At 35.8% G+C, this 14179-nt stretch overlaps 1 protein-coding gene across 12 annotated transcripts in view; it reads right to left on the bottom strand.

Annotated features, from left to right (window-relative positions):
* CTNNA2 (catenin alpha 2) overlaps positions 1-14179 on the bottom strand; it is a 1217074-nt gene that overhangs the window by 47975 nt on the left and 1154920 nt on the right. For all 12 annotated transcript variants that reach the window (XM_021088202.2, XM_021088201.2, XM_021088200.2 and 9 more), the window contains one exon: positions 11415-11596. In XM_021088202.2, coding sequence (XP_020943861.1) covers positions 11415-11596 — 182 coding nt within the window. The remainder of the gene's footprint in view (positions 1-11414; positions 11597-14179) is intronic.

A 14179-nucleotide genomic window follows, 5' to 3' on the forward strand; every position in this document is an offset into this window, starting at 1 on the left:
CAGAGCTCACGGCAATGCCGGATTCTTAACCCACTGAGCAGGGCTAGGGATCAAACCTGCGTCCTCATGGATGCTGGATTCATTTCCTCTGAGCCACAATGAAAACAATATTTTTCCCTATTTGGATGTGCGTGCTTACATTTTATTCTTTACATTACTTTCTATGTTTTCAATGTATTTGTTTGTTAACGTATAATTGATTTACAGTGTTGTGTCAATTTCTGCTGTACGGCATAATGACCTGGTCATACACACACACACACACACACACACACACACACACACACATGCACACACACACACGTATATACACACACATATTTTTCTCATTTTATCTCCCATTATGTTCTATTCCAAGAGATTGGATATAGTTTCCTGTGCTATACATAGGATCTCATTGCTTACCCATCCTAAATATAATAGTTTGTATCTACTAATTTCTATATTTTTTAACTGTGGTCCATTAAAAAAGATGACCACCAACAAGGACAATGGCAATTTAACATGTAAATGCTTACATGTGCTATGATGTTGTATATATAACAACTCTTAACAAGAACTCTAACAATCAGGCAGCATCATTCCCATTTTAGAGAAGAGAAAAATAGACTAAAATGTTTAGCTCATCTAAGCCTACGCAATTCATAAGTGATAAATTCTAAATTTAAATTGAATCCAGCCAAAACAAATGCAGGTGTCTTGTCTTTCACCCCATGCCCAGCACTATTATTATGTTAATTACATATTTTTAAGTCCACTTTGGCACTTTGAGAAGACCTTGGCTCTTGTTCATAACTAGCAACTGTTTGGCCAGAATTTCAGAGATCTGTTGAGTTTGCTGGTTTACATGCTTCTGGGACTGACTTAGGAAGGAACACACAAAACACTGCATGACAATAGATGTCTTTATCCAACCAAACTAGTACCCCAATATTTTCACATAAAGTTTTCAATTAGGTGAACTGTATAATATTAAATTTCTTTTAAATAATTATTAGAAAAGAAAAGGAAACCATGCTGCATCATGAAGCTTTAAACAAAATATTGCATATGTTACAACTTTCTTCTTCTTTCTTGAGTGCTAAATAAAATAGTAGATTAAATACATTTATTCCTGTATTTTTAGCACTGTCACTGGTCTCTTTATATACATCTAAAAATCACTGCATTTTTTTAGGGCTACAAACGTATATCCCTATAATTAGACATGTGGTGAGTTAGACTACTCAGAAGTGATTTATTTAAAATACACAGGGCTATATAGTGTGGGCAATGATTGCCATTGTTATATAATAAAATTTTGTAAAGTGGAAGACTTAAAATGATTTTAGAATATAAATGTAAATGAAGGGCATACTGTTCAATTTCCCTCTTAATTTTATTTCTGGCATTTTTAATGTTAGTAGCTAAAAGTAAAATATTCTGTGTTCATGTCAATTCTTAAACACATACATAAGAAAATTCAAAACTTAAGCTTATTCATTTTGCTGTGGTAAATTAACTCTTCCATAAAAGACTGATTTTTTTCAGCTGCTGTATAGATTTTTAGATATGGACAGGAATTTTACAAGTGAATTTTATAGACTATGAATGAGTTCAAGATTGTGACAATTTGGCTCTGTTCTCTCACATTATTTTGTTTTGTTTTGTTTTCTTAGGGCCACACCCACAGCATATGGAAGTTACCAGGCTAGGGGTTAAATCAGAGCTGTAGCTGTAGGCCTAATGCCATAGCCACAGCAATGCCAGATCCAAGCCGTGGCTGCTACCTACACCACAGCTCACAGCAACGTAGGATCCTTAACCCACGAGGTGAGGCCGGGGATTGAACCTGTATCCTCCTGGATACTAGTCAGGTTTGGTACTGCTGAACCACAGACAGGAACGCTTCTCACAATATTTTTAAAATTATTTCCGAATACACTTTCATGTTGTTTGTGGTTTATATTTTTATTTTTTGTCTTTTTTGCCTTTTCTAGGGCCCATCCTGCGGCATATGGAGGTTCCCAGGCTAGGGGTCTAATCGGAGCTGTAGCCACTGGCCTACGCCAGAGCCACAGTAACGCCAGATCCGAGCCGAGTCTGTGCCCTACACCACGGCTCATGGCAACGCCGGATCCTTAACCCACTGAGCAACATCAGGGGTTGAATCTGCAACCTCATGGTTCCTAGTCAGATTCGTTAACCACTGCACCACAACAGGAACTCCCAGCTTACATTTTTAAAAGAATGTTTAGATACAGAATCTGTTAAGATTGAATAATATTCTCATTATTTATCTCTCTATAACTTGCAAATCTTGGACATTTTTTGCAATTTTACTCTGACACTGCATCTGTTATTACTTTTGCCTTTCTCTTAACCATTCACAAAGGGCTTCACCATGCTTGATTTTTCATTACTAACAATCTTGGTGTTTGTTTACTTCAAGAATTTCAAAGGATTTGTGGAAATGCTTTCTCACGAACTTTCCATGATAACTTTCAACAGATGATGGGTTCTGACAAAATGTGTAAGTTAGTAAAGAATACTTGTTTGAGGCCCAGACTCCCATATTACAGTGAAAGAATTATTAGAAATGTGTCTTTTGTAATTACACTAGAGACCACATAGTATACTATTACCGAAAAAGTAAGCGTTCACACTCTAGACACTCTTCAAACTCTTCCAGAACATAGGAAAGGAAGACAGTGTTCAAAAACAGTTTCATTAAGCAACATAATATTGACATTGTCAGTAGCCGCAAATACAAATTTCGTATTTAAGAATGCTTATTTAGGTAGTAAAATTATTTTTGTTTTTAAAAACAGAAGAAAAAGCAAAAGAAAAGAGGGAAATGGCAGCTGAGTGCTACAATGAGTTTGTACATGTTCACAAGACCTGACTGTTAAACTCTCAGGTGTCATGTTGGTAGCTTGAAATCTGCCATGACTGCTTTTTTTACCCCTGAAAAATCAGTATACCACTGCCCATCTCCCCAGTTGGGAAAAAGAGTATTGTGATCTGAAAGAGGTATGTGGGGGCTTCTGGAGCTGACAACAAATGTTGCAAGGATGTGGAGAAAAGGCAACACTTGTGCACTGCTGGTTGGAATGTAAACTGGTGCAGCCACTATGGAAAATAGTATGGAGTTTCCTCAAAAAATTAAAAATGGAACTACCATACGATTCAGCAATTCCACTTCTGGGTATTTATCTGAAGAAAATGAAAACACTAATTTAAAAAGACATGTTTACGACAGCACTATTTACAATACCCAAGATATGAAAGCAACTTAAGTGTCCATCAATAGATAAAGGAATAAAGAAAAGGTAGTATATCTATAGATAATGGAATATTATTTGGCCGTTAAAAAGAATGAAATCATGCCCCTGTGACAGAATGGATGGACTGTGAGGGCATTCTGCTAAGTGAAATATGCCAGACAAAGACAAATACTATATGACTCACTTGTAAGTGAAAGCTAAAAAAAACCCTAAAACAATTTTGTTATTGTTGATAACAAGTTCCAAGCAAACGCCCCCCCAAAAAAAACATGAGCTCATCGATACAAAGAACACATTGGTGGTTACTAAAGGCTGGGTGAAATGGGAAAAGGAAGTTTAAAATTACAAATTCTAAGCTATAAAATAAATGTCTTGGGGTGTAATAATACTGTATTACATATTTGAAAGCTGCAAAGAGAGTAGGTCTTAAAAGTTTTCATCACAAGAAAAACAAACTTGTAATTATGTACAATGATAGATGTTAGCTAGAGTTATGGCGATCATCATTTCACAAATATAGAATATAAGTAAAATCTAAATATAAAAACATAAAACATTATAATTAACCAGAAAACAATACAAGAAAAAATTGTCAACTATCAAATAAAGAGCCTGGATATCCATAAGTACTCAAAGTATGAAAGTGTAGTAAAAGCAATGTGTACTTTCAATGCTTCACAAGCATGGATTAAGAAAATTACTTGAATCATCTGGAAATCCTGAATATCTATTATATGATTCTGAGCATCATGCAAAATGTTTATAAGAAAGTTTCAAGGCCCAGATTTCCTTGAATATAGAATTAGTGAAATGACCCACTTTCCCCACATCATGAACAGAAGAGAAGGGAGATGTGAAAAATAGTTGAGTCATTTTAGGGAGTGGATGGGGGAATCAGTTACTCATTTCCTTCTGCTTCTGTGGGGGTAATAACCAGTATCTTTAAAAGAGAAGACCCTACACTCAGCTTATGTACCAAAGATAGTCTTGGTCTTTTCTTTTTTTTTGGCCATCCCATGGCATATGGAGTTCCCAGGTCAGGGATCAGATCTGAGCCACACCACAGCAGGAACTCCATTTCTTTTAATGTTATCATTGCATAGGTTGGGAATGGTTTCTCAAACTCCTCCAGACCTCTGAGTGTCTGCAGCAGTACAGTCCAAGAAAATTTTTATAATGATGGACATATTCTACAATTCTGCACTGTCCAGTATAGCATCCCCTGGCTACATGTAATTACAGAACACTTAAAATGTGGCCAGTGTGATTGAGGAAATGAGTTTAATTTTATTCCATTTTTCTTCTATTTTTAATTTTTCATTTTGAAGTAATTACAGATTCCTAGGAATTTGCAAAGATATATATGTGTCTGTGTGTGTGTCCCCTAGGCACCATTAATCCACTGTCCCCCAGTGTTAGCATCTTGCATATAGTATGGTTATAAAACCAGAAAATTGACACTGGTTAAACCACAGAGATTATTCATATTTCAGCAGTTATGCATGCATTTGTCTATATGCATAATTTATGTAAGTTATAGGCAATTTTATGACCTGTAAATGTCATGTACTACCATCACAATTAAGGCACAGACTGTACGAGCAACATATAGTTCTCTCATACTAACTCTACATCATCTACCCCATCCCTAACAGTAATCATCTCTAGGTAATCCCTAGATGGTAATCCCTAGTCTCTTCTCCATCTCTCTATTTTTTTTTTTAATTTTAAGAATGCTATTTGATGGACTTGGTACAATATGTACCGTCTGAGACAGGTATTTTTCACCCAGCATAATTTCCTTGAGGTCCATCCAAGTCTCTAAGTAGTATTCTATGGTATAGATGTACTATAGTTTGTTTAACCATTTACCCAAGTGAAGGCCATTTAGCTAGTTTCCAGTTTTAGGCTATTACGAATAAACTTGGTGTAAATAAGTGTGTACAAGTTTTTGAGTCAATGTAAGTTGTCATGTCTCTGAGATAAATTACAAGAGTAAAATTACTAGGTCCTATGGTATTCCATTTTCAGTTTTAAATAAAATTTTCAAACAATTTTCCAATTTTGTCTGAAATCAAATTTAAAAACTTGGGGCTAATATCATACTCAATGGTGAAAACTGAAAGCTTTATTTTTAAGATCAGGAAAAAAGGTGCCCCTTTTGCCACTTCTAGTCAACATAGCACTAGAAGTTCTAGCCAGAGAAATTAAGGAAAAAGAGAAATAAAAGTTACCCAGGTAGAAATGAAAGAAGAAAAATGATTTTTCTTCACAGACTGCATAATCTTACATGTAGAAAACTTTAAAGATTCTACCAAAAAAATGGAATAAATTAATTTAGCAAAAGTGTAGAATACAAAGTCAACATACAAAAAATAGACTTTATTTCTACACACGGACAAAAAACTACCAGAAAAAGAAATTAAGAAAGCAATCTCATTTGTAGTAACATCAAAATGAATAAAATCCTTATGAAAATTAACCAAAGAGACAAAAGATTTGTACCCTAACTAAAAAATATCACTGAAAGAAATTAAAGACACAAATAAATGGAAAGACACCCCATTTACATGGATTAGAAGACATAATATTATTAAGATATCAATACTATACAAAGCAATCAACATAAACCCTATCAAAATCCTAGTGACAATTTTGCCAAAATAGAAGAATCTATCTTAAAGCTCATATGAATTGGCAAAGCATACCAAATAGCGAAAACAATCTTAAAAAAGAATAAAGTTAGGGACTACACGATGAAGCTACAGTAATCAAAAGAGTATAGTCCTGGCGTAAGGACAGATACATAAAATAATGGAACAGAATAGAAAGCCCAGCATGAAGCCTTCACACATACGGTAAAATGATTTGTTGTCCATGATAAAATGTCAAGATCATTCAACAGGAAAAGAACAGTGTTTTCAACAATAGTGTTGGGATAATTGATATCCATGTGCAAAAGAATGAAGCAGGACACTGATCCAACACCACATATAAAATTAACTAGAAGTGGATTGATCATAATAGGTAAGATATTACAAGAAAATTTAAAGGAAAAAACTCCATAATATTTGATTTGGCAATGATTTCTTGCAAATGACACTAAGAACACACGCAACAACAAAAATAGACAAATTTGACAGTATCAAATTTTTAAAAAACGTCTGTGCATTAAAGGACACAAATAACAATCCATAGAATTAGAGAAAATATTTGCAACTCCTATATCTGACATGGGATTAATATCCAGAATATATAAAAACCCAAAAGACTCAACACAAAACAGTCAACCTGATTTAAAAAAAAAAAAATGGGCGAAGGATCTGAATATACTTTTCTCCAAAGAAGATATGCAATGGATAATCAGCACTTGAAAAGATGTTCAATACCACTCATTATTAGGAAAAGGCAAATCAAAACCACAGTGAGATACCATCTCATGCTCATTAAGATAGCTGCTATATAAACAAACAAAAATAAAACAAAAAATGAGTCTTGATGAGAATGTGAAGAAGTTGGAATCTTTATGCACTACTGATGGGGATATAAAATGGGCAGCTGTTATGTGAAACAGAAAGGTGGTTACTCAAAAAATTTAGCATAGAATTACCATTTGATCTAACCATTCCACTTCTGGGTATATAGCCAAAGAATGGAAATCCGGGTCTCAAAGAGATATTTACACACTCATGTTCATAACAATATTATTCACAATCCAAGTGCCCAAGAATGGATGAAGGGATAGACAAAGTATGATGTACTCATTCAATGAAATATTGTTTGGCCTTAAGAAGGAATGAAACCCTGCTGTGCACTACAACATGGGTGAACCTTGAGAATATTATGCTAAGTGAAATATGCCAGTCACAAAAGGACAAATACTATGGGATCCCACTTATATGAGATACTCAGAGTAGTCAAATTCACAGAGCAGAAAGGAGAATGGTGGTTTCCAGGGACTGAGGGCGAAGGGGGGGCAGGGATGAGGAGTTAGAAGTCAATGCTAATAGTTTCTTTTGTGGAAGTGATGGATGGATGGTGGTGATACTTGCAAAACAATGTGAATGTGCTTAATGCCACAGAACTGCACACTTAAAAATGGCTAAAATGGTAAATTTTACTGTATCTATTTTTACTACAATAAAAAAACAATTACTTTAAACAGCCATATGGGGCGAGTGGCTACTGCACCGGATAGAACAGGCAAAAAAGGAAAAACAATCATTGGAATAATGTGAAGTTGGCAGAGAAATAAACAAAAAAGATTGGCCAACAAAAATAATGTATATATATCAGCCCAGAAAATAGCAGAAGTTTGAGTCTTCCTATCAGTGGAAGGCAATATTGACAAAGGGACTGCCCCATTGACTGTAGCTCCTCATCTCAAAATAATGGCTTATAACATTTATGTTTCCATAACTGAGATCAAATTCTCTATTTTAGGCATCTTGAATGGTGCTTCGAGGAACCTTACGACTTAGAGACAGAAGGCATCTTCTTATTCCATTTGGAACGTGATTTTAGTTTTCTTGGAAAAACGTCAAACCCAAGAATTGGCCCTACTATATAGATTCATGTAACTTTCTGTCTTTTGGTAAATAGGTGATTCTTATACAGGGGGGTCAATATTTGGACGCTTTCCCAGGAAGTGTTCACTTCAAAAAAAAAAAAAATGCGAGAGGGAGTCATGGAAAACTATCATTGTATCACTGCTATTTATAACTTAACAACTAATTCATATTTACTTCATAAAATGGTAATAGGTATTAATGTGAAAAATCAATGTGTAGGTGCAATCTGAGTTAATATACTTAGTACCCTGAATTCTTAAAATCTGAGTTAATTCAAATTAATAACATTTATTTGCTATAGTTTTCTCAGGACCTCTAACTGATCAATATGAGGTGACTCTCCAGTAATGAGATGTAGTAAGGAGTCTATCTGTAAATGTACAGAATCATAGAAGCCCCTTTTCAGAACCAGAGGTCCATAAAACATCCTTAAGAAATACCACTTTCATTGATCAGCTTAAGCAGTATAAAGATAGCACAGTAGAAAAGGTGTATTAATCTGAGGATCAAAGAAAAGTCAGGTGAGACTCCAGGACCATGAGTTGAACTATTCAAGGATATAAATTTATATGATGGCCTCAAAGTTGAAGTACAAATACACATAAAATTGAGAGGGACTCTAAGGATCAATAAGGGTAGGCCTTGGAGAACAAACACAAGATTTTTATATTACTCTACAAAAAGAGGAATCCTGAAAGTTTTGGTCCAAAGGAAGCTGGAGGGCAGCCCTTTAATGGCCAGAGGTGGCAGGGCATGGATTGATAAGGGTCAAGAATTGGAACTGAATGACTAGGCAAGTTGTCAGTTGGGCTCAAGTCTTGAGTATATGAACTAAGGCAGTAATGAAATCTGTGAATAGTTGAGTGGTTACACGATTTTTTTTTAGTCTTGTCAGTATTTTATAGTTGATTATGCCCTGAAAGCTTTTTTTTTTTTTTTTTTTTTTTTTTTTTTTTTTAAAGCCTGGACCCAATTCCTTTCAAGATCAGAACTTAAAGTTGATCTCAAAAGATAGCTTCTTTGTCTCTGGCTATACAGTTAAAAGGGTTTCTCTCCTGAGCTGCTGACATCTGCACACCTTTTGCAATTGTGATATAATTTCTTTCTGAAAGTGACATAAGAAGTATGGATTCACCCTATGTAGGATGGCATTTCTGCCATTGCCCATGAGGTGGAAGTCAAGAACTGAACAGGAAAAAGACATGAGGCATAATCAGTTTTAACTTCCATGAAGAACTTATTACACAAATAATGAGGCAGAACTTCTCCAATTTTAATGATAATGGAGTAGATATTATTGAGATTACTGAATCAAATTAATGAATTAGCTACTGATAAGAATAAACAGGATAAATGCAAGCTTTTTTTTTTTTTGTACCCAAATGCCCTTTAAGCATATGATTTGAGGAGAGTAGTCAAGCTTCAATGCCTACTCAGCTCTACCCTTTTCTTTAAATAAGAGAAAGTAGTGTGTAAGAGTCATTAGATACATAGAGCTAAAATTATTCCTCCCTAACGTGGAAAATGCAAGGACAATAATAATAATGCATGGGGTCAAGTGCAGTGAACTTAGGTGAGTGGCATGAAGAAAGGCTCAAATTAGCTACCTTTTGCAAAGAAAGAGGCTCTGCCATTAGGGCGACAGCAAAATCCCAGCTTCCTGTGTCCCATTTAGAATTCACACCGTCTTCTCCTCTGGTTATTAATAACTGTACTCCGCCTTTTGCCCTCACAAAGGGGCACAGAAGTACTTATCAGGCAGTGGGGAAAAAATGATAACCAGTAGCATTCCAGACATTTCATTATTCAAATCAGCATAAAGTGATTATACGAAGTCCCTCGGGAATTGAAGTGGCCTTCTTTTCTCTTTTGAAACTGTACTTTGACTAATAGAAAGTCTGTCTTATTTAACATCATCTAACAAGACTACCTCAAATATATCTCTCTTCCATGACACAGTTACATACAATCTAGAGCATTATAAAACGTTATCCTGATCTCAACTAGCAGCATGACTAGATTCATCATTCACTTTTAATTAATGAGATTATTTGTTCAAGTGATGTTATTAATGGATTGTATAATATCCATCAGATAAAGTACTAATACAATGCTGAAAGCAAGCAAATTAAGTCATAACGGCCTTGAAAAGCAATGACTGTGGCTGCCATGATGGTCTGATTTGTAGGAAATTTCAGACTTAAATAATGGCTCAGACGGTGTTTTCCTACTTTTATTTTCTCATGTGAAATAAATCTGTGAAGCCGACAAAGACTAGCCAAAGGTACAAATTTGAACTCATGAATACGATGACATTTGAATTCTCGAAGGTCACCCTCGTAACATTAAAGTCGTTCCACTGAAGTCAAAAACAATTTTAAAATATTTTGAGAAAGGGCCAAGGAATGTCATTAGTACATGTTGGCCAGAGGCAAAAGGTAAAGGGGCTGAGACAGAGATGTGCCATCTTTTATTATAACCTACAATCAGTTGTAGCCCTTTCTTACTGAAAGCATTCCACAATCATTTAAAAAAAAAAAAAAAAGTCACGCAAAAGGTAGTGTCTTAATACTTGCCACATATCTTACACAGCTTTAAATAACAAATCCCATGTTGAATCATTAAAACATCTTTGATCATGTGTGTCTGTGTTTCCCAGAAGGAAAGAAAAAATCTATAGTAAAATGATAGCTTTCATTACTATAGCAGAATAATTCACAATTGTATTACCTCTTTGGATTTCCAAACTCTCCTGTGAAGTACATAGGAAAAGTATTATTTTCCCACCTTACAAATGAATAAATGAGACTGGTCCAAAATCACCTAATATTTAGACTAAAAATCCAGGAATCTTTTGGTCGAGCTTTGGCCTCCCTTGGTTTGCCCTTTATGTGGTAGGAAGGGCAGGAATGTCACCTCCTTTTAAAGAAGACTAAAAATGCAGTGGCAGAAACAGCAATGACCCCTGGGGAAAAAAAAGGCTCCTGATAAAATTCCGACTGGCCTCTTGATTTATTAAAAGTATTGCTCAGAGTGAAAGGGACTAAAACACAAGGTTTGACGTCCCTGTCAAAATTATAGAATTAGATTTTTGAACCTGATTCTTTGTATGTAAGGGTAAAGTAGGAGTCGAAATTAACAATAGATCATGACTAGCACTTGCACATATTACATGTATACATGCCCCTCCCCACACATAAGCAAATCATATATATATATGTATATTATAAAATCATATACCTTATATTCAGAATAATATTTAAACACACTGCAAAATGCAAAGACCAAAAAAGAGTCACCCAAGCCCCGGAGGTTTGATTTTATGACTGGCTTAGGGTAGATACTTAAAACAATAATAATTACAAATACAAATCTGTTCTTTTTGACCAAAAAGACCTACCTACTAAGAACCAGGTCCAGATCATTTTGACTCACACATATAAATTTTATAATACCACTACCTTGCTTTGATGTAGTATTTTAATTTTTCAGCAGGCTTTTCACATGCTAATACACAGTGTTATCCTTCTGTTATTTTTAATGAGAAAATCACCATCTTCCTATCCCCAGGCCTCACCTTGTGAAGTCCGTCATTTCCATCATGATCATACACATCTGCTTGGCCAGCACAATGATGTCATTGCCGCTGTCATCCCATTTGGCCACTTCAGCATCCAGCTTGCTTTTCTCTTGGTGGAATATCTCCACCTGCTCAGCTATTTTTGCCTTCTCCTCCTGTGGTAGTTGTGCCATGATGGCCTGTGTGGGTTACAGAAAACGTGTGACTAATGGTGACAAAGGAAGCACAGGCAGGAGGCTGACTCTGCCTCTGGTTAGGGGCAAAGCCAGATCCTGACAAGGTTCACAGGCTGCCCCATCCTTCCGGAAAGTACATTTTTTTTTCCCAGCCCCAGGAAGGCAGAAGCACAGACTGGTAAGGGCCCTGCCCCCTTTCCTACAAACAAACAAAAAAAATAATAGAGATCCATAGGTACAGGCACATAGATAGTAACAGAACTTCTCTGTCCTTTGATGACATATGTTTGCTCAAAAGAGTCTATTCCTGACAATTTTTATATTTGGTCCTGGGAAATTTTTACCAGATGAAAGAATGCACCTCTTTCAACACTGAAATCTGTTCAGAGAAAGAGAAAAAAGAAAAAAGGCCTTCTGTTGCTGGGAAGGAAAAGAATTTTAATATCTGAGCTTCCCAGGTGGGGTGGGGAGACTCTCTATGAGTGTTAATGAAGCCATCCATGGTTAGATGCCAAACAGAAATCCCCTACCTAGGGCACTTCAGGGATGGTGTACCTATTCCCAGGCCTCCTCTATGGAAACACTAGGACAACCATGGCTCTTGGTAGATAGGAATGTGGGCAAGGAAGGTGGGATGGGACAAATATATAGGATTAAGAAGCTCAGATTGATTTTCTTTCTTTCTTTTTTTTAATGCACAAATTCCTTGATTTATTTATTCTTTGAACTTATAAACGCTCCTGCTATTTACCTCTTAGTATATATAATTCAACATGAATAAAATTTGGCTTTAAAAGGATGAATGTATGACCTAAAGCAGTTCTGGAAAAGTGAATTTCAGCAGTAGTAGAAAAGTAGGAAGCAAACTTCCCCAGGATTTTGGGAGGGCTTTGGAGGTCTTTACTCTCCTTTTCTTTTTTTTTTTTAATTTTTTAATTTTTTTAATAGTTATTTCCCCAATACATTTTTTTTTCTCCTGTACAACATGGTCACCCAGTTACACATACATGTACACATTCTATTTTCACACATTATCATGCTCCATCATACATGACTAAACATAGTTCCCAGTGCTACACAGCAGGATCTCATTGCTAATCCATTCCAAAGGCAATAGTTTGTATCTATTAACCCCAAGCTCCCAACCACCCACTTCCCTCCCCCTCCCCCTTGGCAACCACAAGTCTATTCTCCAAGTCCATGATTTTCTTTTCTGTGGAAAGGTTCATTTGTGCCTTATATTAGATTCCAGATATAAGTGATACCAGGTTGATTTGCAATAGTTGCCAGGTTAAGGGAATTAGAAAAGGAAGAACTCCAGCTGATTCTCACTATTCATGAATTTTTTATTTGAAAATTTGCCTGTTCTCTAAAATTTACTTAAAACCCCCAAATCAATATTTGTAGTGCTTTCAATCATTCACAGATAGACACAAAGCTGCCAAAAATTTAAGTCATCCAACATTCATATTCCCAGATGAGGCTGAACAAGGGTTTCTCTGCCCTCTTGTTTCAGTACTCATACTATAAACAAGTGTCCTATCTGCAGCCTATTTAGAACCACGTTCTCTACATTATTACACTGTTTTGTTGATGGTTTTTCTGTGTCTCTAAGCACAGAAGGCTACAATGTGCCTAATGAAGAAAACATGTATCAGATGAGCTTCATTCAGGCATGAGTTTTAATGATCTCAAGTTTGAGTTTAATGTTCAAGAACCAAGACTATCAAGTAAGGTATCTAAACAGAAACAAGATTACATATTGAGCGATTGAAGGAACCATTAAGACTAGCAGCTCTCAGGAACCTAACCCTGTATTTCCCCTAGGAGCGATGATTCAGTAGTTGCTAATTAAGTGTTCCTGGTGACTTTATAGAACATAAGGGCTGTGACTAAAGAGAATCAACTGTATTTGTTAGACGCTATTTGTGTAGTGCTGAGTGAAATGTTTGACGTCACCTCAGTGCATCCTCACAGATCCATTTGCAACCTGCTTCCTAGAAAGGAGCACATGGATAAGGGCATCAGCACTGGTTTCCCTCTGGTTCTGGGATAAACATATTCTCCAGAAGAGGGACTAAGAGAGCATGAGTTGGTGTATCTACGGCTTCTGCAAAGGACAAGTAAAATAACACACACAAAAAAACTGCTTTTTATGATGTAAAGCTCCTTCCAATATGATTGAACTGTTCAAAGGAACGGTAGCAGATATCTAACAGAAATATCAATGGATATAAGCTCAGAAAAACAGGACTCAACCAGGCTTTGTTACTGACTTGGGTTAAGACTTCATTGCTGCTGGATCATATCCTTAACTTTTTGTAAAATAAGAATTACCTTAAAATGTTATGGTGGACAGCAAATGAAGTAATAAATGTGTTATGTTTGTCTGAGAAAAAAAAATGAAAGTAAGCCCATGTGGGATTATTGTTAACACTGTATTATCATTATTTCTATATTAGTTTTCATTTCCATCTACCCCTCTAGCTTATTGCTTAGTTGCCACCAAAGAGAAGAGATGGGCTCAGAGATTATGAGACTATCTATGAATAGAAGAGTGCCATGACTCCTTGAACACATACCGGG

The sequence above is a fragment of the Sus scrofa genome, chromosome 3 (genome assembly GCF_054392235.1).
Source record: "Sus scrofa isolate SSC_HxYL_T2T_F1_AM1 chromosome 3, Sscrofa_HxYL_maternal_Yorkshire_Landrace_v2.0, whole genome shotgun sequence".
Lineage (NCBI taxonomy): Eukaryota > Metazoa > Chordata > Mammalia > Artiodactyla > Suidae > Sus > Sus scrofa.